General features: G+C 47.0%; 1 protein-coding gene across 1 annotated transcript in view; it reads left to right on the top strand.

Annotated features, from left to right (window-relative positions):
* LRRC29 (leucine rich repeat containing 29) overlaps window positions 1-27,306 on the top strand; it is a 340,152-nt gene that overhangs the window by 87,196 nt on the left and 225,650 nt on the right. The window contains exon 2 of the mRNA XM_030203743.1: window positions 12,444-12,545. Within this exon, the coding sequence (XP_030059603.1) occupies window positions 12,444-12,545 (102 nt within the window). The remainder of the gene's footprint in view (window positions 1-12,443; window positions 12,546-27,306) is intronic.

The raw sequence follows: 27,306 nt of genomic DNA, 5'->3' as shown, positions 1-27,306 counted from the left end.
CTCCCCCTCCCCCAACCATCTACACAATCCCTCCCTCTAGGACACCACACAATCCCTCCCCCCTCCAGGTCAGCAGAGCAGGCTATATACACACCCTTGTCTCCCATTCTGCTTCCCCATACAGGTGCCAGAGGTTACCCCCAATGAACCTGGCCCTTGACCCCCATTGTCCACCCCAAAACAGTGGCGAAGGAGGAATACAACAGTAGACATCGGACCACACATGGCATAATAGAGTGGACATTTGGATAACTTAAGAATAGGTTCTGATGTCTGGATCATTCTGAAAGGGAGCTCCTCTACAAGTCAGAAAAGGTAGCCAAGATTTTCATGGCCTGCTGCTTGCTGCTCAACCTAGCTCTGAGAAGTCAGGCACTGCCAGAAGAGGGACAGCAGTAGCAGGCTGAAAATGGTGAAGAAGAGGAGTCCCGCCCACAGAGATGATCAGAAAGTCCACTGGGTCCTGCCTCGGTATCAGAGTTGGTGTCATCACCTGCATAGTGAAACTGTAGAATAAAGATTTGTTGCATTATCTAACGTGCACCATGTTTCTGCTTGGGATGTACAGACCACTCCATGTGCACTGCAAGACTACAGATGATGAGGAATGCCATTGTTTCACAACCCAAAGATGTGTGCCTCTACATGCAACAGTGCTGGAGCCAAGGGGTTAGGGTTCACTGTGTACCTGAGAGACCAATGTGACACAGCCACACAGGCAGGTGGGTAGTGAAAAAGGATTGTGGGAAGGACATGGAGGGCACAATGACAGGAACACAGAGGTGTGGAAAGAGGAAGTAGGCATGGGTTGGTGAAGGGTACAGGAGGTGGAGGGGGGAGAGAAGATCTTAAGCCATTAGATATACAAGGGTTCACCATCTGTTCAGTTTGTTAGTGGCTCCCAACCTGCCTACCACCCTTTATTCCCTGATCAATTGTTGCCACATTGCCCTTCATTCCAGCATGTTCTCTGGTGTGCCTTCTCCCTCCCCCCCCCCCCCCCCCCACCTACTCCTGACTCTTGGACTGCACATGGGAGTGGTATCACAGAAGCCCCATGCACTGTGCTGGAACAGAAAGTGGAACGGAAACAAAGACAGCACACCTGTCATGTCCCCAACGTACCTGACTCCTGGGCCTGGCTGGAGGTATTCTGGCTCCCCACACTATGGATACTCTCCTGGGGCAGGAGGCCATTGACAATGCGTCCCATAGCATTTAGATTGACTGGCGCCACCCCAGACTGGTTCTCTGCAGCCTTTGCCTTTACCTGGTGCTTTAGCTGGCGCCATTTTTGTTTTGCAGTCCTTCACCTCACGGTTCATGTGGTACATTGCATTTAGCCTGTTGCAGATTGCTACCCATTCTCTGCCCTTGACAGTCACTGACAATCTCTGGCCCTTGGGGGCAAAGAGATTTTGGTGCCTGGCATTAATCTCGTTCACCAGGAATTCCACCTCCCCATCGTGGAAATTGCCCTTTCGGCTTTGGCCTTGGGGTTTGGGTGCCATTGTAATAATGACATGTGGATGTTTGAAAATCCCCAGATGGACGTTTATATTGGCAAAAGAAGTCGTCCCAGCTGCAGCTACACTTAAACGTTTCAAAGATAAATTGGGTTCTTTTCCAATTATGGGCCACACCTGAAAACATCTTTAGGGGAGAGCTAACGATATATATGTTCAGTTTTGATTATGGGCAACACGTGTAGATGTTTTGGGGGATGATCTCTTCTTTCTTATAATGGTTTCAGAGTGGGTGGTGGCTTTTCATCTGCTCTGAGCTTTCCATGCCTGACTCGGGCTCTCCATTATCTCCCCTCCAAGATCAGCCAGCTGCACCTAGGAATCCTCGAGTCAGATGGACTGTTTTTGCCATATTCTGCAGGTAAGCACAGACCTCTCATCCCACTAAGAAGCAGCCCTGAGACATGCTGTGCCCTATGTATCTGCTAACCAAGGCCTCCTTGCCTTTTGCAAGACTTGGATGCAGAACAAGATAGAGCATTGGAGCTGGTCAGCAGGAACAGAAGGGACAGCAGTGGACTCTGATATTGTGGACTGTTGATATTGATACAAACTGTTTCCAGCCTATGTACAAATGTCTTGTTCTCAAATAGACACACCCAGTTGTGGCTGCCTGCAAGGGGGGTTGGAGGGGAGAGGCCCTGGGAATGGATCTGTGCACCATCATCTCCACTGGGCCAGGGCTCTCTTTCTTCAGATTTATATCTCACATCTATCTTCACCAGCTTCATGGGCATCCACATCTGGTGGATTTGCTCCTCATGTGTTACCCTAGTAGGCTCCATTCCTATTTGTGTGGTGAGCCCCACCCATTCCCAGGGTTTGGGAGGGAAGGAGCATTGTATGTATTGATTGTCATTTCCAGAGCAGTGAACGCACTCCTATGATCCTCCATAGTACACATTTGAGCCTTCTCTCCAATCCTGCAAACCAATTCCAGTCTGGCCAGAGGTGGGGCTCCTCACATGCCCAACAGCATATTCCAGGGAGGAGAGGTCTTCAATTACAGTTCCTGCTCTCAGCCTGGTGCTTACACTAGTCCCCTGGCCTGTACCCTGCTGATCCCTAATTGAGGCTAGTTACTCCTATGGGCAAGCTCCCCTGCTGTTCAGTACCTGACTGGTTGCAATTGTGATAAAATAAACATGTGTCTAACTATTTCTTTTGACTCCTGACTCATGTATATATATCCCACAGAGTTGATTTCCTTTTCCTCCTCACCCATGTATACCATTGCAGTAAAATATAAATGTGCACGTATGATGCAGCTGTTGGCATGTTTTTCCAGGCCCTCAACCATGCATCAAGTAGACGAATTGTGACCCAAATCAGTACTTGTGGCCCTCTACCTGACTACAGCAGTGCACCACAGTATCCACACATATTGGACAAAGTAGAGACACAGACATTTGTATGCAAAACTTTATAAAAAACATGTTATAAACATAACAAAAACCAGCAAAACACAACTCAAACATTGGCGGAAGGGGTATGATCCACTGTTGTCATTGAGGGCACCTGCACGCATCCCTGGAGCAGTGGCAACATTTGTGCCAGGATGTGGCGCATGGTCTGCAGCTCCTGCAGGATGTCTGTCTGTGTTGAAACTATTTGCTGCAGGAACTGCAGATGGGGGGCTGGAGCCATTACCTCTCCAGCTGTGGCTTCCAGCGGAGGGGAGTGCTGATGTTCCTCTTCCTCCAATGGGGGCATGTCCTCCCAGGGGTTCTTGGTGGCCTGTGAAAATCCAAGTCCTCTGCCTCCACTTCCACCAGCTCTCACTGTGTTTGTCCTTGATGAGGGCCAGCATGCTGGCTCTGGGGCTTCTGCAGGAGGCTCGCAGGCTGGCCCTGGAGCTGCTGCAGGAGGATGACAGGCTGCTGAGGGAGGCCGGCAGGCTGGTCCTGGGGCTAGTCAGCAGCTGGAGGGTGTCCTGTGTGTTTAAACAGTTGCCTGTTAAGATCAGGACATCCTGCATGACTTGCATAGTGGTGCAGCTGGCTGATGGGAGGCAGGGACAGCTGTGGGCAGGTGTTGTGTGTTACCTGGTGGCAACAATTAGATGACTTAGCAGGAAACCCTGGAAGCACTGTGATTTAGAGGGGCTACTCCAAGGGCAGGGTTGTGGGTTCAGCTACCACAGAGAATGTTTTATAGTAAGTTTTTTTTATTTGCGTTGCTGTTGCTGCTGCACTGTACTAAGTAGGTTGTTGTGTGTACCACACAGAACCCTTTGTTATTGGTGTTTGGTGGATGGTGAACAAAGGGTTTCCCCCCCATTCTTTCTATGTCCTCTCATAGGTTGTGGGTTGGATGCAACACTTATGGGGTTTGTGGGCGCACTCTAAGGAGGGGTAGCTGCATCCTCAGTCCTTGATTTGGGACAGAGTTGTTATAAGGGTGCTCTGGTTTTGATATGTATGTGGGGCCTGGAGGCACCACTGCACACGCCAGGTTGTCCCTCCGGACATGTCGGTAATGGCACCTCAAGGACGTCAGCTCCTTTTAGATGCCAAACCGAGACACAAGTTCATAGACCAGGGTTCATGGAATGGGCCTTCTTGCCTTCACAGATCATTATTTTGGAAGCCAAATTGTACAGTGCTCTTCAGATTGGCGGTGACAGTTATCAACAGGCAGGTGTGTGTGTGTGTGGGGGGGGGGGGTGCATTACACAAGCACAGGTGATATTTTTATTTTTTTGTTACATTTGTACCCCTCGCTTTCCCACTCATGGCAGGCTCAATGCGGCTTACATGGGGCAATGGAGGGTTAAGTGACTTGCCCAGAGTCACAAGGAGCTACCTGTGCCTGAAGTGGGAATCGAACTCAGTTCCTCAGTTCCCCAGGACCAAAGTCCACCACCCTAACCACTAGGCCACATGGGGACAGAGAGTGGCATGGTGGCCTTTCTGTGCAGCATGTGCAGTATTGCAGGGATGTGGGGATGGGCAGTGAGCTACAGCTGGTGTTCCTTTGGCCATCTGCATATACTTCAGGGAGGTGTTGCCATTGTTCCCATCACTATATAATCTGGGCCAGGGAAGGGGTGCAAGTCTGTGCGGTCCCTCATGATAGCTCTGCATGGGTGGTTGAGGGGGTGACCCCCTTACTTTCTGGGCATTGGATACGATGTACATTCAGATTTCAGCAATAGAAAAAAATAGCCCTTCCATTCTATATTTATGGATGTGTACATATATATCCATGTTTACTCTTGAATGAGGAACTTCAGTAAGACCTTGGATTGGTGAGGGAGCTCTTACATATACTGCAACCATGTCTAATGCTTTTACATTACTGGTGCTTTGATTGGGGAGGGGGGAGCAGGCATTGCTGGACACTTACTTTCCAGGGTGTCTCTAATGTGAGACCAGGCCCCGATGGACACATTCCAGGAGGACAGGTGGTGTTGCCTCTTCGAGATGCCTTTTATACCTTAGGCAAAATTGGACCAGGAGCTGGGTCTCCTGGTGAGAATAATTAGGCTGTTCCCTTAGGGACATCCTGCTACATCAATGAACGTTCCTCCACGTGCAATGCTATATGTGAACATCTTGCATGTGGAGGGGATGTCCTGCTGTGACCGCGCATGTTTTATGTAAATGTGGGGACACCTAGTGATAATGGATGTTCTATGCTGTGTATTTTCAAACACTGAGGACATTTTTTTCCGCCGCTGGTTATAGACGTTTTATTTCCATATGTCTATTTTTGCAATTTCCGTGCCTAGGGAAACGTTTATATGTTTTTTTTTTATTATGGTCCTTTGATTTGGGACGTTTAGTGAAAAACGTCCGAAGTCAGACTTTGAACTTTAAACTTTGAAGTTTAAATTAAAACATATATTTAGTGCCATTGAATATATGTATTCTGTGGTTACAACCACCACTGCTATTTGCAATTTAGCAGGCTAAAACTAAATTTTTATAATCTATCCAGATGGTAGGTGAATATTGATCCTATCCAAACTTTTTGTAGCCCACCCTCTTGTCCCTTTGTGGTTAATATTTTGCAGATTATACAGATTTTCAGCCTGATACTATTTATATAGCAGCTGAAAATCTACAGATAGGCATGTTATATGTTGAACAGCTGCCAGTAATAGGGGAATTCTGTATAGGTCGCCCAGACTTGGGTGCTCAATGATTTTTTTTCCACATGGATCCAAGAACCACATGCATTGTAATTGGATAATTGATAACAATCAATAATTGGTGTTAACAAGCAGTTAATTGGCAGTCAGGAATTACATGCAGGGGTCACGTGATGACAGCTGGGTGAGCGGTCACGTAGTGGAGGATCTCCCGTGAATCACCCCCAAATTATCAGCTATAAATCTACATCTGATGCTGGAGGCTTTGTTTTATGCTTGGTTTGATCCAGAAACTTTGGAGTGAGAGATCTGTTGATCGGAGGCCTCAGGCCAACCTGCTATGTCCGCAAAATCCCAGTGCGCTCTTCGTATTAAGCCCAAAGTGAGTGCAGCCAAGATGATGGAGGGACAGCAGGGGAGTGGATCCAAGAAATATCTGAAACTGTTATGGCCGTGCTGGAGGATAAACTCAACAAATTACAATCAGCAAAGGATGAAATACGAAAGATTCAATTCTGAAAAATCAGCGACTTACCGAGGTGGAGCAGAGGGTGTCCTCCCAAGAGGACGAATTTCATCGTATAGGCCAGCAACTGGAAGCCATTCAACAAGAGACGTTGAAACTGAAGGACTTGTTGGATGATCAGGAGAATAGGAGTTGTTGAAATAATCTATGTATTGTGGGCTTGCCTGAAGATCTTCCAAAGATCTTTTATAGTATATTTTCAAACTGGCTGCCGAGCCAACTAGGTCTCCAGAAGGCGGAAATGGAATACTGTTGTGAAAGGGCCCACCACATCCGGGGCATGGAGGGAAGGTACTCAAAGAGCAATAAGCCAGATATCTCAATTGGTCTGAAAAAGAACTAATTTTAAAGGCCTACCGAAAAGCTGGCAAACTGAAATATCAAGGAAAAGCCCTTTGTTATTCAGTGCCTGTTCTGCTAGCAGAGGCAACGTAAGGAGTTCACCCCATTTTGCTCAGAACTACATTGTAAGGATATCAAATTTGCGTTGGTGTACCCAGCTAGAGAGAGTTTGGCATGAGGGGAAATCTGTTACTTTTACTCACAAAATGAGAAGCCCGTGCCTATGTTGATGGCTTTAATGTTCTCCAAGTTTAATATGTACTTTACAGTTGAAAAAAAGTACAAGTTCTCATACTCTGGGTGATAGCTGGAGATATTGTTTTGTTACTATTTATGGTAAGCTGTGGTGGAATTCGGGAACCCCAGCCAGCGGCCAAAAGACAATTCAAGATGGTGGAAGAAATAGGCATGCTCGCGAGCTATACGACATGTTTGCTTTCATATTGCTTAGAGACATGACTAACAGCGACTGGCTCAGGTTTTGGTAAATGACTTATTGAGAGACCCAAGCTTGATTTAAGGGTTGGAGAGTCAGTGGGAATGTACTCGCTGTCTCACTTTTTTGGATATTTATGTTCAACATTATTAGAGAGAGAACTGCCTTGGGAGAACAGGAGGACACTATGGGCAGATGGGGAGCTCGTGGGAGGGCCATGGATAGGCTGGTTAATTGCAGTCTTGGTGTCTGACTGCTGCTGCTGCTATTGTTCCACCCCCCTCAGTGCCCCTGATCCTGTACAGTTTTTTGTTGTTACCCTTTATCTAGAGAATGGATTGAGAGTTGGGTTTTTATTTTAAGCTCGGGAGATGGGTGCAGCACTGGGAGGAGGGAAGGGCATTGAGCATGAACGGTTAATTGTTAGCAGAGAGAGTGGATGGTGGAGACATTTAGCTGATGAATTATGAGTTAAGATAGCATCCTGGAGTAAGATTAAAAGAGGGGAAGGAGCGGGGGCTCCACCCCGTAGGAGTGAAGGTTGAGAGGTAACATTTGTTCAGAGGGGGGGGGGGGTTGCTTTGGAAAAGGGAGGGATGAGGAGGGGGGTAGTGAAAGGAGAATTAGGGAAAGGGGAGTGATTGTGAGGGAGGGATATGTGTTTGTATGGTGAGAGGGAGAGATTCCGGTTCTTGGGTATTCAGGAACCAACTCAATCTTTGGGTTCTGGGGCTTAGTTGGGAGGCCTCCCAGATTCTGAAAAAGTACAGGCTTGGATATTATTTTCACATACACAACTCCACTTTGATTACATTAAAGCTGGGAGCCATCAATATTGATGGTATATACACACCCATTAAGAGGAAAAGATATTAACTGCATTTCAACAGGCTAAGGTAGACATTGCATTTCTTCAAGACACTAACTTGCCAGCTCAGGAACACAAGAAACTCTGAAGAAATTGAGTGGGGGAAGTTGTTGTTTTTTTTTTTTTTTAATATTTATTAATGTCAAAATAATTAACAAGAAACTTCTTGTACAGAAAGAGTAATGTCACCATCTTAAAGAAATAGTTACTAGCAAAATATATCTATCCGTGACAGTTACATCTCAAGTCCACAATTGAGGCAAGGCACTATTCAAAGATTTATCATCAAACAATAATATTAAAGAAAAACACAATTTAAAGAAGTTTTTTACGCCTCCTTTAGTGGGAGACAGCGAGAGGTGGCTATCCTATTTCACAAACAACTGCCATTCAAATTGCACATGAAATTTCAGATAAGGATGGCCGCTTTATCATAGTGCTAGGAGAACTCAGGGGTTCTAAATATCTATTTTACATGTGTACACTCCAAATGTGTACAAACGTAAATTATTTTCAGATCTGATAGCCCATTTGACACAATTTCCAGATTATACTTTAGTGGTGGGCTATGACTTTAATATTACAGCTAATCCATTACTTGATTGTAAACCACCTACGTCAAGACTAAAAAGACACCATAGTAAGGGAGTAAATTTCATGATGCAGCAATTGGGTTTAATGGACATTTGGTGAATGCTACATCCTAATGATTCAGACTTTACTTTCTATTCTAATGCACATGGAGTATGCACCAGATTAGACCATTTCCTTTTGGGTAATAAACTTTTTCACCGGGTGGATGACGTATTCATTAAATCCCCAATATTATCAGATCATACCCCAGTGTTTTTATCCTTACATGCTACATATTTATTTATTTTTATTTATTTATTTGTTACATTTGGACCCCACATTTTCCCACCTATTTGCAGGCTCAATGTGGCTTACATAGTGCTGTCAAGGCGATCGCCAAGTCGGTTGATAACAAATACAAGGTTATAATGTGGTCGGATGAGGTAGATGTGTATGGTATATATGGAAGCTGATTGGAAATTGCCATTGGGGCTATATGGAATTTCATACATTTTTACAAGCCCAGTGAGAAAGTTACAAACTCCATATTGCTACGGAAGATATCAACCCATAGTATTCTAGAAGGCGGGAAAAGTTGTCATGAGGGGGCATATTATACCTTATGCAGCTTGGAACCACAAAAAACTGGCCCAAGTATTGATGACCCTCACACAGGAACTCAGTGCTGCGACGACAGCTTATTGCTTGTCTTAGTGTATAAGACAAAGATAGTTTGACAGAAGTGTGATGGGCTATAGATAATATTGTAACTAAAAAAGCGGAACATAACCTATATTACCAAAAATATAAATTATATAGATGGGGTAAGACAAGGAAAATATTTGCAAACCTCGTTAGACTGGTCAGGTATAAACAACTGGTGACTTCCATTAGGGACGCTCAGCAAATATAAGCAGGAACATTAAATCATGGAACAGTTAATCAAATATTATGCTCTGCGTCCTCCGCAGGAGGAGGTACGGCAACTTTTTTTCATGATCTCCAGATTCCCCAGTTTACTTTAGAACCGATACAATGGCTTAGTGCTCCAATCAAAGCAGGTGAATTTCTAGAGGGTATAAAATTACTAAAATTAGCCAAAGTACCAGGCCCAGATGGCTTCAGACTGGAATGTTATAGAATCTTAGGGGAGGAGGTGTCTTTTGGGGGAGGATCCTCTAATTTAGCTAATGTGATTTCTTCTGCCCAAACCAAGAAAAGACCCAGAGCAGGTAGCAGCATATTGCCTCATATCTTTGTTAAATCGAGACCAGAAGTTGTTAGCAGCCATTCTGGCTTGACGCCTAAATAGTTTCCTTCTAGACATCATCCATCCAGATCAGGCTGGGTTTGTTCCTGTGAGATATGCTTCTATGAATCTCTAAGGTGATGGTAGCTATTCATGAGCATGGAGGGAGAGGAGATATTTCGCAATGGCAGGCTTAGATATGGAAAAAGCCTTTGATAGCCTATCTTGGCAATATCTTTTTTGGGTCTTAGAAAAATATGGGCTAAGTGGTCTATTTACCAGTTGGATTCAGGTGCTCTACCAAAACCCTAGGGCCAGAGATTGATGGTCAATGGCCGGCTGTCGGACCCCTTTGACCTGGATCGAGGAACGAGGCAGGGGTGCCCTTTATCACCTCTGCTCTTCCTGCTTGCAATAGAACCATTGGCTTCTAAAATCAGTCACCACATCTCGGGGGCAATAGAGTTGGGGGTGGGGGGAGGAGTGTTGATTATGTTTGCAGATATCTTGCTATATCTGGGCCATGCTCCAACTCACCTGAACCATGCCTTGAAGATTATTAAACAGTTTGGCCTCATCTCTGGCCTTTGTTAATTGTGCAAAACCTGAATTGCTGCTGTTGTCTAAAGAGGATCAGGGATCTTGGCATAGGAGTCTAGAGATTACCCTAACCAAATCGCCCATGTGATACTTGGGAATTTTCCTGAGTACAGCAGTAGAGTAATGTACAAGACCAATGTTCTTAATAATATTGACAAAATCAAACACCTGCCAGAAATGGCATAATCTCCCATTGTCGCTGATGGGAAGAATAGCTTTAGTGAAAATGGTAATGATCCCCAAGTTGTTATATCCCATACAAACTATTCCTATTTGGAGATTAGGTAAGGATGTCTCTACCCTGAGATCAGCCCTCACTAGATTTATATGGAGAGCAAGAGCCCCCCTGAATTATTTTTAAGAAGCTAATATTGTCACACTCGGAAGGGGGGTTGAGTGTCCCTGATATTCGATTATATAATGTGGCAGCGTTACGTAGGTGGACTAATGAGGGATATATAGATCATGAAAATTTTTTTCCTCGGGGATGAATGAGGATGTGGCCCTCTCTATATCATTTTTTTAATCTTTTATATAGGGTGGGAGATCGAGGGACCTCTCAGAAACAGAGGTTTCTTAGGCCCATAAGACTAGCCTGGAAATGTTGGTGAAATAAACAGGGAAAAAAATCCTCAGGCATCTCCTTTTTTGGAATTAGTAGGGAATGCAGATTCCTCCCCCCCCCCCCCCCCATATACAACACCACACTTTTTAGAATATTTTGATACCTTATTTTCTATGGTTAAATCTATGGATCTGCAGGAAACCCAATATAAACTATTACATAAAGCATACATCATAAGAGATCAGGGGATGAGCTTTGGACTTTGGGAAGATTGTCTTTGTGTTGAATGCAAGTCTGTACAAGGCACTTATGTACATTCCTTTTTAGAGTGTCATAAATTAACAATACGGAATAAGGTCCTGGAAGTTATCATGCAAATTTTCCGCAGATCCTTTGAATGGGATTATGCCACTCTCCTTCTTGGAGATTAAATCACCCTTTTGGGACAACATGTGTCATTGACGGGGAGGAGATTCTTATACCATGCATTTCTCATAGTAAAAAAAAATCTATATTGGCCTCTTGGACCTCTGAAGAAGGCCCAGATTTTTTGGAATGGGTACACAGTATGCGTGCTGTTGCGAATTATGAGGTGGCCATTTATAAGAACTCCAATATGTCCTTTACTGGCGGACATTTTTGCAGTGTGCTCCTTCCTAAATAGGCCTATGGATGGAGAAAGAACCAGGGTAACAGAGGGTTCATCTCAGGGCAATTGGTCCATAGCTCACTGGACTCTTCCAGTGTATGGGGGGGATTGACTGGATGAAAGAGGGGGATGAGGGGATATGGAGAGGGAGCTAAGGATGATACTAGCTTGGGGAGGAATGTGTGTTCAGGTGTGATTGTGATTGCAGTTCTGCAGGGTGTATGTGGAAGCAAGTTTGCATGCTGGGTAAGTAGTCCTTTATATGAAAATGCAGTGCTTAAGGACTTCACACAATGTATTCAGCAAATTCTTTTTTTTATATTATATGATTTTATTGTATTTTTTTATATTTTTAATATTTTATATTATTTTTGATGATGTTTGCTATTGTTGTTATGCCCATTTTGACAGTCAAGTACTTTGTTACCTATGCAAGTGTTTTATGGCTGTACAGTTGCTCTATGTTGAGTCTGTTCCTTTTGCATTGCGCTTATAAATAAAGGAATTACATGCAGATCTGCCCTATACCCTAATTTAACGTGTGTACTTAATTTTCATAGTGCACAACTCCAAAGAGCACATGGCCATGAAAGAAGCATGAGTAGGTCAGGGGCATTCTCGGAATTTAAGCAGAGCATTGTAGAATACCTGCATTTGCGTGCCTATCAGCCATTTGTTGGGCACAGGCATTTACACCAGCCTTTGGCAGGCATAAATGCATGTGCCCAAAGTTAGGCGTGAAATGCAATCTAAGCTAATAGTCTATAAAGGCTGTTCCACACAGAATACTAGCTTAGTGTGGATCCCCCCAATCATATAACTTGCTTTGAATATTAACCAAAGTGTTTATATACAAATTCTGCTGTATTTGAAAGCCTTATTTTGTGATGGGGTGGAAGGGGGCAACTGTTATTTCTTGAGGATGTAAGTGTGATATATCTGATGCTGTGTACCTGGTATTTGTCACAGTAGTTTTGATTTGGCTTTCACACTTATTGATGTCCTCATTTTAGATAATCAGCCACATCCTGAGTTTCCTGCCTCTATCAGACTGGAAGGAGGCGTCGCTTGTGAACCGGACGTGGTACTTTGCTGCACAGGACTCTCAGCTTCAGGTACAGCAGAACCTTTCTCTAGGGGAAAAGGTAAAGGGATCAGGGAGAAGTTTGGAACTGGCTTGTTCCTGTCTTGGAAGCTACTTCACAAAGTGTTATTAAAAAAAAAAGAATTGTAGCCTAATTGTAAGGGCCATACCAAGGCCTGTGCGAGTGGTGCATCTGCACAGGGTGCAGTGGAGGCAGGGGTGCCAAAATTGCTCCTTGTTCGTTGTCTTCTCTTCTTGGCTGTGGTGCACTGGGTGGGTCAGGGGTGCTAGGCACTGTTCCATCTTAGCTGAGCGGGAGTCCTCCACCTGTAGTCTTGGCAGTGGGTGGTGCTGTTTCACTATAACATTTTCAGTAACAAGGGACAGGCAAGCTCTGCAGGACTCCAGGGAACCTGCCTGTCCCTAGAAATAGAAAACACAATATTGAACCACCTCTGGCAGCAATGCAGTTGGAGGACTCCTACTCAGCTTAGAAGGAACAGTGGTGCCAGTGAGCGTGTCACCAAGGATGTGATTTCAGCTCGGTAGGCTGTTGTGTTGGGGAATCTTTGTCCCAGTTATGTTGACTCAACTTAACCTTCTGCATCAAAAATCTTATGCCAAATCTAGGGTTGGAGATTTATGATCACTCTTTAATGGTAATAATGTTATCAGCAGGCTTGGGGAGGAGGAGGAGAATGGCAGACAAGGGCTTCAGCTGGTAGCATAATTTGTGTTTGCTTATAGACACCTGAGCTGAGTGATAGGCAAAAGACACAGCCACAACAGCTTTTCTTAGGTTCTGTTCTTTGGTTTCTCAAGGAAATCGGGCATTTTATTCAAAGGTATATGCATCCAACAAATGTTGTCCACTGTGGTATGGTATCTGCTTGCCTTAAAAGCTAAAGGTGCTGTGTCTCCCTTCCTGAACTTAAAGGCCTTAGTTATTAGTATGAAAGTTGCTTTGTGTTTTCATCATGGAACAAAAAACTGGATGTAGTGTGTAGAGGTACCTCGCAATAGGGCCTGTATCTCATAATCAAATGACGAGGATATTTCTCTGAGGACAAGCAGACCTATGTATTCTCACACATGGGTAATGTGATCCAGCGTTGCCTGGTCCGGAGCTTATGACAAGCTGAAGAGAGCTCTGTGGAGCACGAGACACACTCTCCACTGCAGTTCTTTTTTTTTTTTTTATCGTGGTGACTGTCTGTGTTTTGTGGCTGCTTTTCACAGCTTGGTCCGAGGAGGGCTTTTTTTTTGCCTTTGTGGCAATTTTTGTGCACCCACATTTGGGTTTAATTTTCCCTCTTCCCTTATTGTTCTAGCTTAATTTATTCCCAATTTTATGTTTAAATCATCTTTATTATTTGTCACATATATCATACAATGTTCTGATCAGATTAAACCAGGGCTTTTTTTTGTGCCGGTACGCAAAGGTATGGCGTACTGGCATCTTTTTCCCGGCGAATCCTGCACCTACTGTCCAGCATGAGCGATTCTCCTCTCTCCCCCTGCCCTCCCCTTTTATCGATTCGTTCCCCAGCCCGTCCTTCTTCTCCCCTGCCTGCTATGAAGCAATAAAGAAAGGCTGCAGGCAGCGATTGAGAGAGGCTGATAGCGTCGGAGCTTCCATATCATCATGCTGATCAATCCATAGACTGGTGGGTTGTGTCCATCTACCAGCAGGTGGAGATAGAGAGCAAACTTTGCCTCCCTATATGTGGTCATGTGCTGCCGGAAACTCCCCAGTATGTTCTCTATCTCAGCAGGTGGTGGTCACACACAGCAGCAGCTCTGGCTAGGCCTCCAAGCCTAATTTTTAGGTTTTGTTGAGTGCCTGGGGTTGAGGGCTCTTCTTGAGCAAGTGCAAACCTGGTGGCGCCAGGTCCCTCCTTTTCTCCCCCCTCCCACTGGCTCCGTTTAAAAAAAAAAAAAAAATTTTGAACGTCCTTAAAGGCGTTTATTTCGACGTTTATTTAAACGTTTATTGCAGCTACTCACTGGGACACCAGGTCGTTACAGCTCGGAGCGGACAGCAGGTAATTTTTACCTTTTATAGCGGGCAGGGGGTTCCCCGATTGGTCTCCACGTGGCCTTTGGCGTCGGAGGGCGAGGGCGCAAAGAGTCGCTCCCCGGATCGCTTGTGCGCTTCCAGAGGGGATGCGGGGGTCTTAAAGTCTGATTCGCCCTTGTTGGGTGACAGTTTCGTGACCGATGAGTGTCCCGGTCCTTCCTCCGGTGTGGCGGTTTTTCCCGCCATAAACGCCCATCCCCCGCGGCTCGCCTCCGCCATATTGGCCGGCCACGCGGCTCGGACGGCTTCTTCTTGGGCCGCCCTTGAGGTGGGAGACATTGATGCCATGAACGCCCTTAATTTGGGCGATGGCACAAAGCGGCTAAAGTTAAGCGCCGTTCTTCCCGCGCGGCTCCTTCGCGGAGTGTCGCGCCGGACGCCATCTTGGATGCGCAGCATGTCTCTCCCCCGCTCTTGCGAGCGCCGGTTGAGGGTGCGTCTAGGGCTGTAGCCCAGGCTGCGGAAGTGCACAGTATGCGGGGTTTCTCCCCCGAGTTTGTTTTGCTGCTGCATCAGGCCTTCCTTATGCAAAACGCTGCCCCTGCTCCCTCGTCTGGTAAAGAGGTTGAGGCCCCCAGAGGTAAATGCCCTCGGGTTGATTCCCAGGCCTTGGAGGACTTTGTCTCCTCCGATGTAGATGAGGGCAGCGTATCTGAGTTCTCCCAACGGTCTTTTGCGGATTCCTTGGAGGAGACGGATCCCCGCTCGGATGGAGCGGATGACCCCTCTGCAGCGCGGCTCTTTAGCTGAGGATTTGCCCAACCTGTTAATGCAGGCCATGGGCATTTTGAAGATTTCCTCTCCGGAGGACGTCTCTCCCTCAGCCCCTGTTGGCTCTGCCATTATGCTGGGGACGAAGCGCCCGCATAGAACCTTCCACGTGCATGATGCCATGCACACCTTAATTTCGGCTCAGTGGGATGTCCCGGAAGCGAGCCTTAAAGTGGTTAGGGCTATGTCCCGCCTCTATCCTTTGCCTGAAAGTGAACCTGAGGCCTATCTGTGGCCTACCGTGGTTTCTTTAATCACTGCGGTGACTAAGAAAACGGCGTTGCCGGTGGAAGGTGGCACGGCCCTATAGGACGCCCAAGACAGAAGATTGGAGGCGGCCTTAAGGTCGTCCTTTGAGGCGGCTGCTTTAAGTTTGCAGGCCTCAGTTTGCGGCTCCTATGTGGCCAGGGCGTGCCTGACTATGGTGCAGCGGGCTTCCCCCTCGGATCATTCCTTGAGGGCTGATTGGCCGGCCCTGGAATCGGGCTTAGCCTATTTGGCAGACTTGCTGTATGATGTCTTGAGGGCCTCAGCTAAAGGCATGGCTCAGACAATCTCTGTGCGGCGGTGGCTTTGGCTGAAGCATAGGTCTGCTGACCACGCCTCTAAATCCCGCCTGGCTAGATTGCCTTTTAAAGGCAAGCTGCTCTTTGGGGTCGAGCTGGACAAAATCGTGACCGATCTCGGCACGTCTAAGGGCAAGAGGTTACCAGAGGTCAGGGCTCGGGCTAGTGCTCGCCCCGGTACCTCCAGAGGACGGTTTCAGGAAGCCCGTCGGTACCGCCCGGGCAGGTCGGGCTCCTCTGCCCCCTCTTCCTTCAAGAGGAAATTCTCCCCCAAGCAGCATTCCTTTCGCAGAGACCGCCGTCCCGGAGGTGCTCCCTCCGGTCCTCCCCTAGGGTCTCGTACCCAATGACGGGGCCTTGGTCCACGCCCCAGTGCAGATTGGAGGACGGCTGTCCTCGTTTCTGGGCGAGTGGATCACAATAACTTCAGACGCTTGAGTGCTGGAAGTCATCAGAGACGGCTACAAGCTAGAGTTCTGCCGACCCTTAAGAGACGGGTTTGTACTCTCTCCCTGCAAGTCTCCGGTCAAAGCTGTGGCAGTGCAGCAGACCTTGGACAATCTGATCCGCCTGGGTGCGGTCGTTCCGGTGCCAGAAAATCAGCTTGGCAAGGGACGTTACTCCATTTACTTTGTGGTACCAAAGAAAGGAGGTTCTGTTCGGCCTATCCTCGACCTCAAGGGGTCAATCAGGCTCTTTCGCATGGAGACCCTCCGCTCTGTTATAGCGGCAGTGCAGGCCGGAGAGTTCCTGGCATCCTTGGACATCAAGGAAGCGTACTTGCATATTCCCATCTGGCCTCCTCATCAACGCTTTCTGCGTTTTGCAGTACTGGGCCGACACTTCCAGTTCAGAGCCCTCCCGTTCGGGTTGGCTACTGCTCCGCGGACCTTCTCCAAAGTAATGGTGGTCATCGCGGCCTTCCTGAGGAAGGAAGGAGTACAAGTCCATCCTTATCTGGACGACTGGTTGATCCGAGCCCCCTCTTATGCAGAGTGTGGCAAAGCTGTGAACCGGGTGGTTGCTCTTTTGAGCTCCCTGGGGTGGATCATCAACTGGGAGGAAAGCCAGCTGCGCCCAACTCAGTCCCTGGAGTATCTGGGAGTTCGATTCGACACCCAAGTGGGCAGAGTGTTCCTGCCAGACAATCGGATTGTCAAGCTTCAGGCTCAGATGGACCAGTTCCTAGTAGCCTCTCCTCTTCGGGCTTGGGACTGTGTGCAGCTGTTGGGCTCTATGATGGCCACGATGGAAGTAGTGCCCTGGGCCAGGGCTCATATGAGACCACTACAACACTCTCTGCTGCAGCGCTGGACTCCGATGTCGGAGGATTATGCTGTGCGCCTTCCCTTGGACCCAGCAGTGCGCAAGTCGCTGAGCTGGTGGACGCAGACAGACAAGTTGTCTGCAGGAATGCCTCTGGTGACCCCGGAGTGGATTGTCGTCATGACGGACGCCTCTTTGTCGGGCTGGGGAGCCCACTGCTTGGGAAGGACAGCGCAGGGGCTCTGGTCTCCTGCAGAGGTAAAGTGGTCTATCAACCTCCTGGAACTCAGAGCCATTCGGTTGGCGCTTTTGGAGTTCATCCCGGTACTGGCGTTGAAGCCTGTACGGGTCCTGTCGGACAATGCCACGGCTGTGGCCTATGTCAACTGCCAGGGAGGTACCAAGAGCGCCCCTCTAGCCAAGGAGGCCATGAATCTATGCCAGTGGGCGGAAGCGAACCTGGAACAGCTGTCAGCGGCCCACATTGCCGGAGTCATGAATGTCAAGGCGGACTTTCTCAGTCGCCATACCTTGGAGCCCGGAGAGTGGCAGCTATCTGTTCAGGCGTTCTTGGACATCACGAAGCACTGGGGCCAGCCGAGCCTAGATCTGATGGCGTCATCGGCCAATTGCCAAGTGCCGCGCTTTTTCAGCAGAGGACGGGACCCTCGATCCCTGGGAGTAGATGCTCTTCTCCAACAGTGGCCGACACAAGAGCTTCTCTATGTGTTCCCGCCCTGGCCCATGTTGGGCAGGGTGCTAGACCGGGTGGCAAAGCATCTGGGCCGGATAATCCTGGTGGGTCCGGATTGGCCCAGACGTCCCTGGTATGCGGACTTGATCAGGCTCTCAGTGGACGAACCTCTGCGACTGCCAGTGGAGCAGGGCCTGTTACATCAGGGTCCCGTGGTGATGGAGGATCCCTCCCCCTTTGGTCTTACAGCCTGGCTATTGAGCGGCAGAGTCTGAGGAAGAAGGGCTTCTCAGACAAGGTCATCGCCACTCTGCTGAGAGCGAGGAAGCGCTCTACTTCTACTGCTTACGCCAGGGTTTGGCGTACCTTTGCAGCGTGGTGTGAAGCAGGTTCACTTTCTCCATTTACTGCTCCAATTTCTTCAGTGCTGGCATTCCTGCAAGAAGGTCTGGAGAAAGGCCTGTCGCTCAGTTCCCTGAAAGTCCAGGTAGCGGCCCTGACTTGCTTCAGGGGCCGTCTGAAGGGTGCTTCCCTGGCTTTGCAGCCAGATGTGGTGCGTTTCCTAAAGGGAGTTAATCACCTGCGCCCTCCTCTGCACTCAGTGGTGCCTGCGTGGAATCTCAACCTGGTGCTAAGAGCCTTACAAAGCCGCCTTTTGAACCCTTGTCGAGGGCATCTCTGAAAGACCTGACGTTGAAAGCAGTCTTTTTGGTGGCTATCACTTCAGCCAGAAGAGTTTCCGAGCTCCAGGCACTCTCTTGTCGAGAGCTTTTTTCTGCAGTTCACTGAGGCAGGAGTGACTATTCGCACATTGCCTTCCTTCCTACCCAAGATTGTTTCTCGCTTCCATGTGAGTCAGCAGCTCTGTCTCCCTTCCTTTCGTAGGGAGGACTACCCAGAAGAGTATTCTGCTCTCAAATATCTGGATGTGAGACGGGTCATCATCAGATACTTGGAAGTGACCAATGATTTCCGGAAGTCGGATCATCTGTTTGTCCTGTTTGCAGGTCCTCGTAAGGGTCTGCAGGCTGCTAAGCCTACAGTGGCAAGCTGGGTCAAGGAAGCCATTGCAGCGGCTTATGTGGCCGCGGGGAAGGTGCCGCCTATTCAGTTGAAGGCCCACTCCACTAGAGCTCAGGCGGCCTCGATGGCAGAGGCCGGGTCCGTCTCCTTGGAAGAGATTTGCAAGGCGGCAACTTGGGCGTCGGCCCATACCTTCTCCAGACATTACCGCTTGACTGTGGCTGCTCGGGCGGAGGCCCAGTTTGGAGCTTCAGTGTTGAGTTCAGGGATTTCAATGTCCCGCCCTGGGTGAGTACTGCTTCGGTACATCCCACCAGTCTATGGATTGATCAGCATGATGATATGGAAGGTAAAATTATGTATCATACCTGATAATTTTCTTTCCATTAATCATAGCTGATCAATCCATAGCCCCTCCCAGATATCTGTACTGTTTATATTCTGGTTGAATTTTAGGTTCAAGTTTAGTCTTCAGTTACTTCAGGAGGACTTCGTGTTCAAGTTTTTTCACTTGGATTCTTCAAGAGTTGAGACGAGTTTGTGTTACAGTGAGCTGCTGCATTCCTCTCCCCTCCGTTTTACGGGGCTGGATTGAGACTTAAATTCTGCCGGCACTCCCTCCCGCTTCGTGCGGCTGTAGGACAGCTTTGTACCCCTCCCGCTTCGGCGGTGTTAGGGTCAGTCAGCTCCTCCCGCGGTTGCAGGATAAGCCAGATCCCCCCGCATCGGCGGGTGTGGTGTCCCTCCCCCGCTCCGCGGGGATGAGCTGGATGGATTCCCCTCCCCCACTTGTGTGGGGATGAGCTGGGTTAATTCCCCTCCCCCGTTTCGGCGGTGGTGAGCTGGGCAGAGTGTCCCTTTGTGGGTGTAATTCTCTAAGTGCTGAGTCCTGCGGATGGAGCTTTGATATCGACATACTGAGGAGTTTCCGGCAGCACATGACCACATATAGGGAGGCAAAGTTTGCTCTCTATCTCCACTAGATGGACACAACCCACCAGTCTATGGATTGATCAGCTATGATTAATGGAAAGAAAATTATCAGGTATGATACATAATTTTACCTTCCCTCTGCGAGTCCCGCCTATGCAGAAACAGGAAGTTGAAACAAAGTAGGCGGGACTCGCAGTGGGAAGCTCCGACGCTGTCAGCCTCTCTCAATCGCTGCCTGCAGCCTTTCTTTATTGCTTCATAGCAGGCAGGGGAGAAGAAGGACGGGCTGGGGAACGAATCGATAGAAGGGGAGGGCAGGGGAGAGAGGAGAATCGCTGCACATCGATGTAAGGGGAGGGCAGGGGGAGAGAGGAGAATTGCTGGGCATGGATGGGATGGGACGGGAGGGCAGGGGAGAGAGGAGGAGAATCGTTGGACATGGAGGGGAGGGGAGAGAGGAAAATCGCTGGACATGGAGGGGAGGGGAGAGAGGAGAATCGCTGGACATGGAGGGGAGGGCAGGGGAGAGAGGAGAATCGCTGGACATGGATGGGAGGGGACGGCAGGGGAGAGAGGAGAATCGCTGGACACGGATGGGAGCATAGGCACCCGGTATAAGAGGTTTGGAGAGGCTAAGCCTCCCCTGCTGCAGCAGGATGGATCAGCTGTGGAGTCCCGCTGCTCTGAGGGCTTTAAATTGTTGATTTACCTCCATCCTCACAGCAGGAGCTGCAGTGAAAGCCCTCTAGCCTTGTGTAACCAGTTGTAGAAATTGGTTTATGGTTTAATTTGTTTACCTTACCGCTGGGACAGCAGGGGGGGGGGGTTGGCTGGAGGTGTCCTGGGTTGCCAAGGAGATATTTAACGAGGATGACTTCCTGACCTGCACTGAGGACAGATAGCAGCAGAATCGGATACTGGGCCAGCATGATCAGAAAAAGTCACCAGACAACAAAGGTAGAAAAGATCATTTTATTTTCATTATAGTGTTTGGAATATGTCCACTTTGAGAATCAGGTGCTCAACATTAAAAGTTTATATTTATTTATGGCATTTTATCCCACATTAAACATGAATTAGGGTGTTTTGTGGCTGTACATGAGAATTGTGATGATACGATCCCTTGTTTCATATTGTTGACGGTCTGCATTTTCCGTATGGGTAGTATATTGGTGTATTAGGTTCTGCCAGTGTAATATTTATGGTACAATAAGGTTCTGAGTATGCTTTTGCACAAAATTGTGCATAGTGTTTTGCAGTTGAGCGATTGTGGTTAGAATATGCTTTGAGCAACCACTTTATTCTTTGACATAAGATACATATCTAATATCTAAATTTAATAAAAGGTATTAATTGACTTATTTTTATTTATTTTTTCTGTGTGTTATCAGACAATTATGGATTTAAGCTCCACCCCTGGCCCCACCCCTAACTCCCCATCCTTTAGCCTCACCAAACAGTTGGGCCACCGACCGCCTATGGATGGGAGGGGAGAGAGGAGAATCGCTGGACATGGAAGGGAGGGGAGGGCAGAGGAGAGAGGAGAATTGCTGGACATGGATGGGAGGGCAGCGAGAGAGAGGAGAATTGCTGGGCATGGATGGGAGGGGAGGGCAGGGGAGAGAGGAGAATTGCTAGACATGGATGGGAGGGGAGGGCAGGGGAGAGAGGAGAATCGTTAGACATGGATGGGAGGGGAGGGCAGGGAAGGGAAGAGAGGAGAATCACTGGACATGGATGGGAGGGGAGGAACGGGACAGAGGAGAATCGCTGGACATGGGAGGGGAGGGCAGGGGAGAGAGGAGACATGCTGGACATGGGAGGGGAGGGCAGGGGAGAGAGGAGAAATGCTGGAAATGGATGGAGAGGACAGGAGATAGAAGAGAATTGCTGGACATGGATGGATGGAGGGGTTTGGGGGGAGAGAGGAGAAATGCTGGACTTGGATGGAGGAGAGGAGAAGTGCTGGACATGGATGGAGGTGAGGAAATAAAAAAGAAGATTCACATGGATGGAGATGAGGGAAAGGAAAGAGAGGAGAAAAACTCTACATGGATGGAGAAAATAGGCAAAAGCTGGATCTACGTTATACCTCCTCCAGTCAGTTCCACTGAGGAGGACACAGCTTTTACTTATGGATGTAGGGCAAGAAATGAACGGAGGAAAATTTAAGAAATGGAAAGGAAGCCCTGGAAACGGAGTTAAGAGAACAGATAGCAGCAGAATCAGAGACTGGGACAATATGGATAGAAAAACAGTCACCAGACAACAAAGGTAGAAAAAAATCATTTTATTTTCATTTTAGCTTTTGGAATATGTCCAATTTGAGAATTTACATCGGCTGTCTTATTTTGCACTGGGTATACTGGAGCTGTAACAGCTTACAGAAATGATTTATAATGAACAAAAATCACATTTTTTTCTCTATACTAGTATAATATTTTCAATGATGTCTGTTTATATGTGCCATGGCTGGTGTAAGGGGTGTGGCTATCATAGGGATGGAGCCATATGTGGTGACCCCACCCATAATGATTACCAGCACCTTTTTTTCTACAAAAAAAGCACTGGATTTAAACACACAACCAAAAGCAAGAAACTATACCCCACGGTCCCTTGAACCCCCTTTCCTCCCCCCTCCCCCTCCCTTCTTCCTTACCAATCCAGACACTCCATGAGGAAGCTAAACTCTAGTTAAGAAGTCTACTTTGTGCTACTGGCTGAAGGGTAGTCCAAAAGTGTTCCCAAATCCTCTGGAACCGTTTACCTTCTTCAGAATGTCTTTAACACCACAGCATTTTTAGGAGTTCAATCATTTGTGTGCGCCATATTCCAATTGATGGGGCATTTGTCTCCAGCACAACAATATCGTCTTTTTCCCCATCAAGATAACTTTTTGCATGAACAGCTTAAAATCTGGAGGTGATGGTTTCGCATACTGGAATACATCAAAAAGTAATAACGGGTGTAACCCCACTCTGCGTTTCCAATAGCTGTGCTGTGTCTAGTACTTGTGTCCAAAATTGTTTGATTGCAGGGCACATCCAAAACATGTGCCCCTGTGTTGCTAGTTCTTGTGAACACTTGGAGCAGGCCCCAGTGGAGCCCATCGCTGCCCTATAAGCTCTTCTTGAAGAGATATATAAACGTAATGCAAATTTATACTGTAATTCCCAGTAACGCAAAAAAGGTGAACGCCGCTGCAGATTTAAAACGTGCTGTCTAAACAGATCCTCCACCAAGTCCACCTGCAATTCCTCCGCCCACATCTGTGCAATCTTCTTGAAGTCCAGATCCTTTGTCGTATCTCTTAGGTACCAATGATGAAATCTCAGTGGAATTACATTATTAGTAAGTATAAAGTAAGTGCTGTGCTCAGGGTATCCTGAACGTCCTCGCTTAAGTTCATCTAGCCCAAAGAGGAGACATGGAGGGGCATAATTGAATGGCGCTGGCCATCTCTATGGGCGGCCATCTCCGGGGCCAGTGCCATAAGTGGGCGGAGCCAATTGTATTTTCGAAAAAGATGGCCGGCCATCTTTTTCTTCGCTAATACGGTTGGGCCCGGCCAAATGTCAGAGTTCGCCGGGTTTGAGATGGCCGGCATTTGTTTTCGGCCATAATGGAAAATAATGCCGGCGATCTCAAACCTGGCCAAATCCAAGGCATTTGGTCGTGGGAGGAGCCAGCATTTGTAGTGCACTGGCCCCCCTCACATGCCAGGACACCAACTGGGCACCCTAGGGGGCACTTATAAAAATTAAAAAAATAAAATAAAAATAGCTCCCAGGTGCATAGCTCCCTTCCCTTGGTTGTTTAGCCCCCCAAAACCCACTCCCCACAGCTCTACACCATTACCATAGCCCTAAGGGGTGAAGGGGGGCACCTACATGTGGGTACAGTGGGTTTTGGGTGGGTTTTGGAGAGCTCCCATTTACCACCACAAGTGTAATAGGTAGGGGGGGATGGGCCTGGGTCCACCTGTCTGAACTGCACTGCACCCACTAAAAACTGTTTCAGAGACTTGCAAACTGCTATTTATTTATTGCATTTGTATCCCACATTTTCCCACCTCTTTGCAGGCTCAATGTGGCTTACAATCATCGTGAATAGTGGAAGCATGTAAGAAGATATACAATTAGTATTATAGAAGGATCTTGGTAACATGATAATGATGAAACAAATTAGTAGTTTAACAAGCTAATATTGTAAGACATTTCTGGATAGTTGTATTGAGGTTCATATTTGTTGGTTTTTGTGGTATGCCTTGTTAAAGAGATGGGTCTTCAGTAGTTTGCGGAAGTTAGTTCATAGAGCGTTTTTAGGTTGCATGGCAGTGCGTTCCAGAATTGTGTGCTTAGGTAGGAAAAGGTTGACGCATGCGTTAATTTGTATTTTAGTCCTTTACAGTTGGGGAAGTGAAGATTGAGGAATGTTCGGGATGATATTTTAGCATTCCTGACTGGTAGGTCTATCAGGCCTGACATGTAGGCTGGGGCGTCTCCGTGGATGATTTTGTGAACTAGGGTACATACTTTGAATGTGATGCGTTCTTTAAGTGGGAGCCAATACAGCTTTTCTCGTAGGGGTTTAGCACTTTCATATTTTGATTTACTGAATATGAGTCTGGCTGCAGTATTCTGAGCTGTCTGAAGTTTTTTGATTATTTGCTCTTTGCAGCCAGCGTACAGTGCATTGCAGTAATCTAGATGACTGAGTACCATTGATTGTACCAGGTTGCGGAAGACAGTTATTGGGAAGAAAGGTCTTACTCTTTTCAGTTTCCACATTGAGTGGAACATCTTGGTAGTGTTTTTTTGCGTGATTCTCAAGTGTTAGGTGTCAGTCAATGGTAACGCCAAGAATTTTTAGGGTGTCCGAAATTGGAAGATTCAATTTTGGTGTGTTAATGGTGGTGAATTTGTTTGTGTTATGTTGCAAGGTTAGTATTAGGCATTGTTTTTTTTCTGCATTGAGTTTCAGTTGAAATGCGTCCGCCCATGTGTGCATGATGTGTAGGCTTTGGTTGATGTCATTGGATATTTCCTTTAAATCTTGTTTAAATGGGATGTAGATCGTTACATCGTCTGCGTATATGTATGGGTTGAGGTTTTGGTTTGATAGTAGTTTCGCCAAGGGTATCATCATTAAATTGAATAAGGTCGGTGAGAGGGGGATCCCTGTGGGACTCCGCATTCAGGTATCCATGCAGCTGAAGTAGTCGAGTTTGATGTCACTTGGTATGATCGCGTGGTTATGAATCCTCTGAACCAATTGATAACGTTGCCTCCAATTCCGAAATACTCGAGGATATGTAATAGTATTCCGTGATCAACCATGTCAAAGGCGCTGGACATATCAAATTATAGAAGTAGTATGTTTTTACCATTTGCAATCGTTTGTTTAAATTTGTTCATGAGAGTAACTAGTACCGTTTCCGTACTGTGGTTAGACCGGAATCCTGACTGGGAATCGTGTAAAATTGAGAATTTGTGTAAGTAGTTTGTGAGTTGTTTGTTTACCATCCCTTCCGTTATTTTGGTTATTAAGGGAATGGATGCTACTGGCCTATATAGTTGGTTAATTCACTAGCACTCTTCTTTGCATCTTTGGTTATGGGGGTGAGGGATGTTTCCTTTTTCCTTCAGGAAGAGTCCAATTTGTAACTTATAGTTCATGTGATTTGTGAGGTCTGTTATAAATTGTTGAGGGGCAGATGTCATAAGGTTGTTTGGGCATATGTCTAATTTGCAGTGAGATTTTGCGTATCTTTTGAGCGTTTGTGAGATATGATGATCCAAATTGGTCCAGGTTCTGTCTGCAGGGTATACACCAGGGTCTGGATCTAGTCTGTCAAGGAGTGCGGCGTAGTCGGTGGTACTGACTGGTATTTTAAGTCGTAATTGTATGATTTTCTCATTAAAGTATCTCACAAGTTCGTCTGCTCCTGGTATATCTTTGCTGTTGGATGTGATTGGTGTGGTATCTAGTAGTTTTTTCACGAGTTGAAAGAGTTTGTGTGTCTTTGTAGTTCGGTCCAATTTCCGAAAGGAAGAAGCGATATGGATCACCTTAAAAAGAGATGATAAAACCTCTGTACACGTGGGTGTTGTCTACAGACCTCCGACACAATTGGAGGATCTAGATAAAGATCTAGTCACAGATATCCATAAGTTGGGAAAGAAGAGAGAGGTGCTGTTGTTGGGAGATTTCAATCTGCCGGATGTAGATTGGAAAGTTCCGTCTGCGGAATCGGAAAGAAGTAGAGAGATCGTGGATGCTTTTCAAAGTGCTCTGCTCAGACAAATGGTGACGGAACCCACGAGGGAGGGAGCGATGCTGGATCTGGTGCTCACAAATGGGGATAGTGTGTCAAATGTCCGAGTGGGTGCCCACCTGGGCGGCAGTGACCATCAAACGGTTTGGTTTGATATGACTGCTGAAGTGGAGGGCGGCCACTCAAAAATCAAAGTCCTGGATTTCAAGCATGCTGACTTTAGTAAAATGGGGGAATACCTAAGGAAGGAGCTGATGGGATGGGAGGATGGACGAGAAGTGGAAGGACAGTGGTCCAAGCTGAAAGAAGCTATAAATAGGGCCACAAACCTTTATGTAAAGAGAGTAAATAAAAGCAAGAGAAAAAGGAAACCGATATGGTTCTCCAAACAAGTGGCTGAGAAAATAAAGGCTAAAGAGTTGGCGTTCCTGAAATACAGAAAGACTCAAGAAGAGGAACAAGGGGAGGAATACCGGATGAAACTGAAAGAAGCCAAGAGAGAGATATGTCCGGTGAAAGCGCGAGCAGAAGAACAAATGGCTAGAAATGTAAGGAGGGGTGACAAAACTTTTTTCAGGTATATTAGTGAAAGGAGGAAGACTAAAAAGGGAATTGGGAGACTGAAAGATGCTGAGAACCGATATATAGATAATGATGAAGAAAAAGCTAATTTGCTAAATAGATACTTTTGTTCTGTTTTCACAGAAGAAAATCCTGGAGCAGGACCGCGATGGACTGGCAAAAGTACATGTGAGAATGGAAGAAGAGTGTGTATGAACAACTTAAAAATCTAAAGGTGGACAAAGCAGTGGGACCGGATGGGATCCACCCCAGGATATTGAGGGAGCTCAGAGAGGTTCTGCCAGGTCCTCTTAAAGATTTGTTTAATAAATCCTTGGAGACGGGACAGGTTCCGTGGGATTGGAGAACGGCGGAGGTGGTCCCTCTTCACAAAAGTGGTGATAGGGAAGAAGCTGGAAACTACAGGCCGGTATGCCTCACTTCGATTATTGGAAAAGTAATGGAAGCCATGCTGAAGGAAAGGATAGTGAATTTCCTGGAAGCCAATAAGTTGCAAGATCCGAGACAACATGGTTTTACCAAAGGGAAATCGTGTCAAACGAATCTCATTGAATTCTTTGACTGGGTGACTGGAGAATTGAATCAAGGACGTGCTATGGA

The sequence above is a fragment of the Microcaecilia unicolor genome, chromosome 5 (genome assembly GCF_901765095.1).
Source record: "Microcaecilia unicolor chromosome 5, aMicUni1.1, whole genome shotgun sequence".
Taxonomy (NCBI): Eukaryota; Metazoa; Chordata; class Amphibia; order Gymnophiona; family Siphonopidae; genus Microcaecilia; species Microcaecilia unicolor.
The sequence above is the reverse complement of the archived record's forward strand: the minus strand, read 5'-3'. Positions and strand labels throughout refer to the sequence as shown.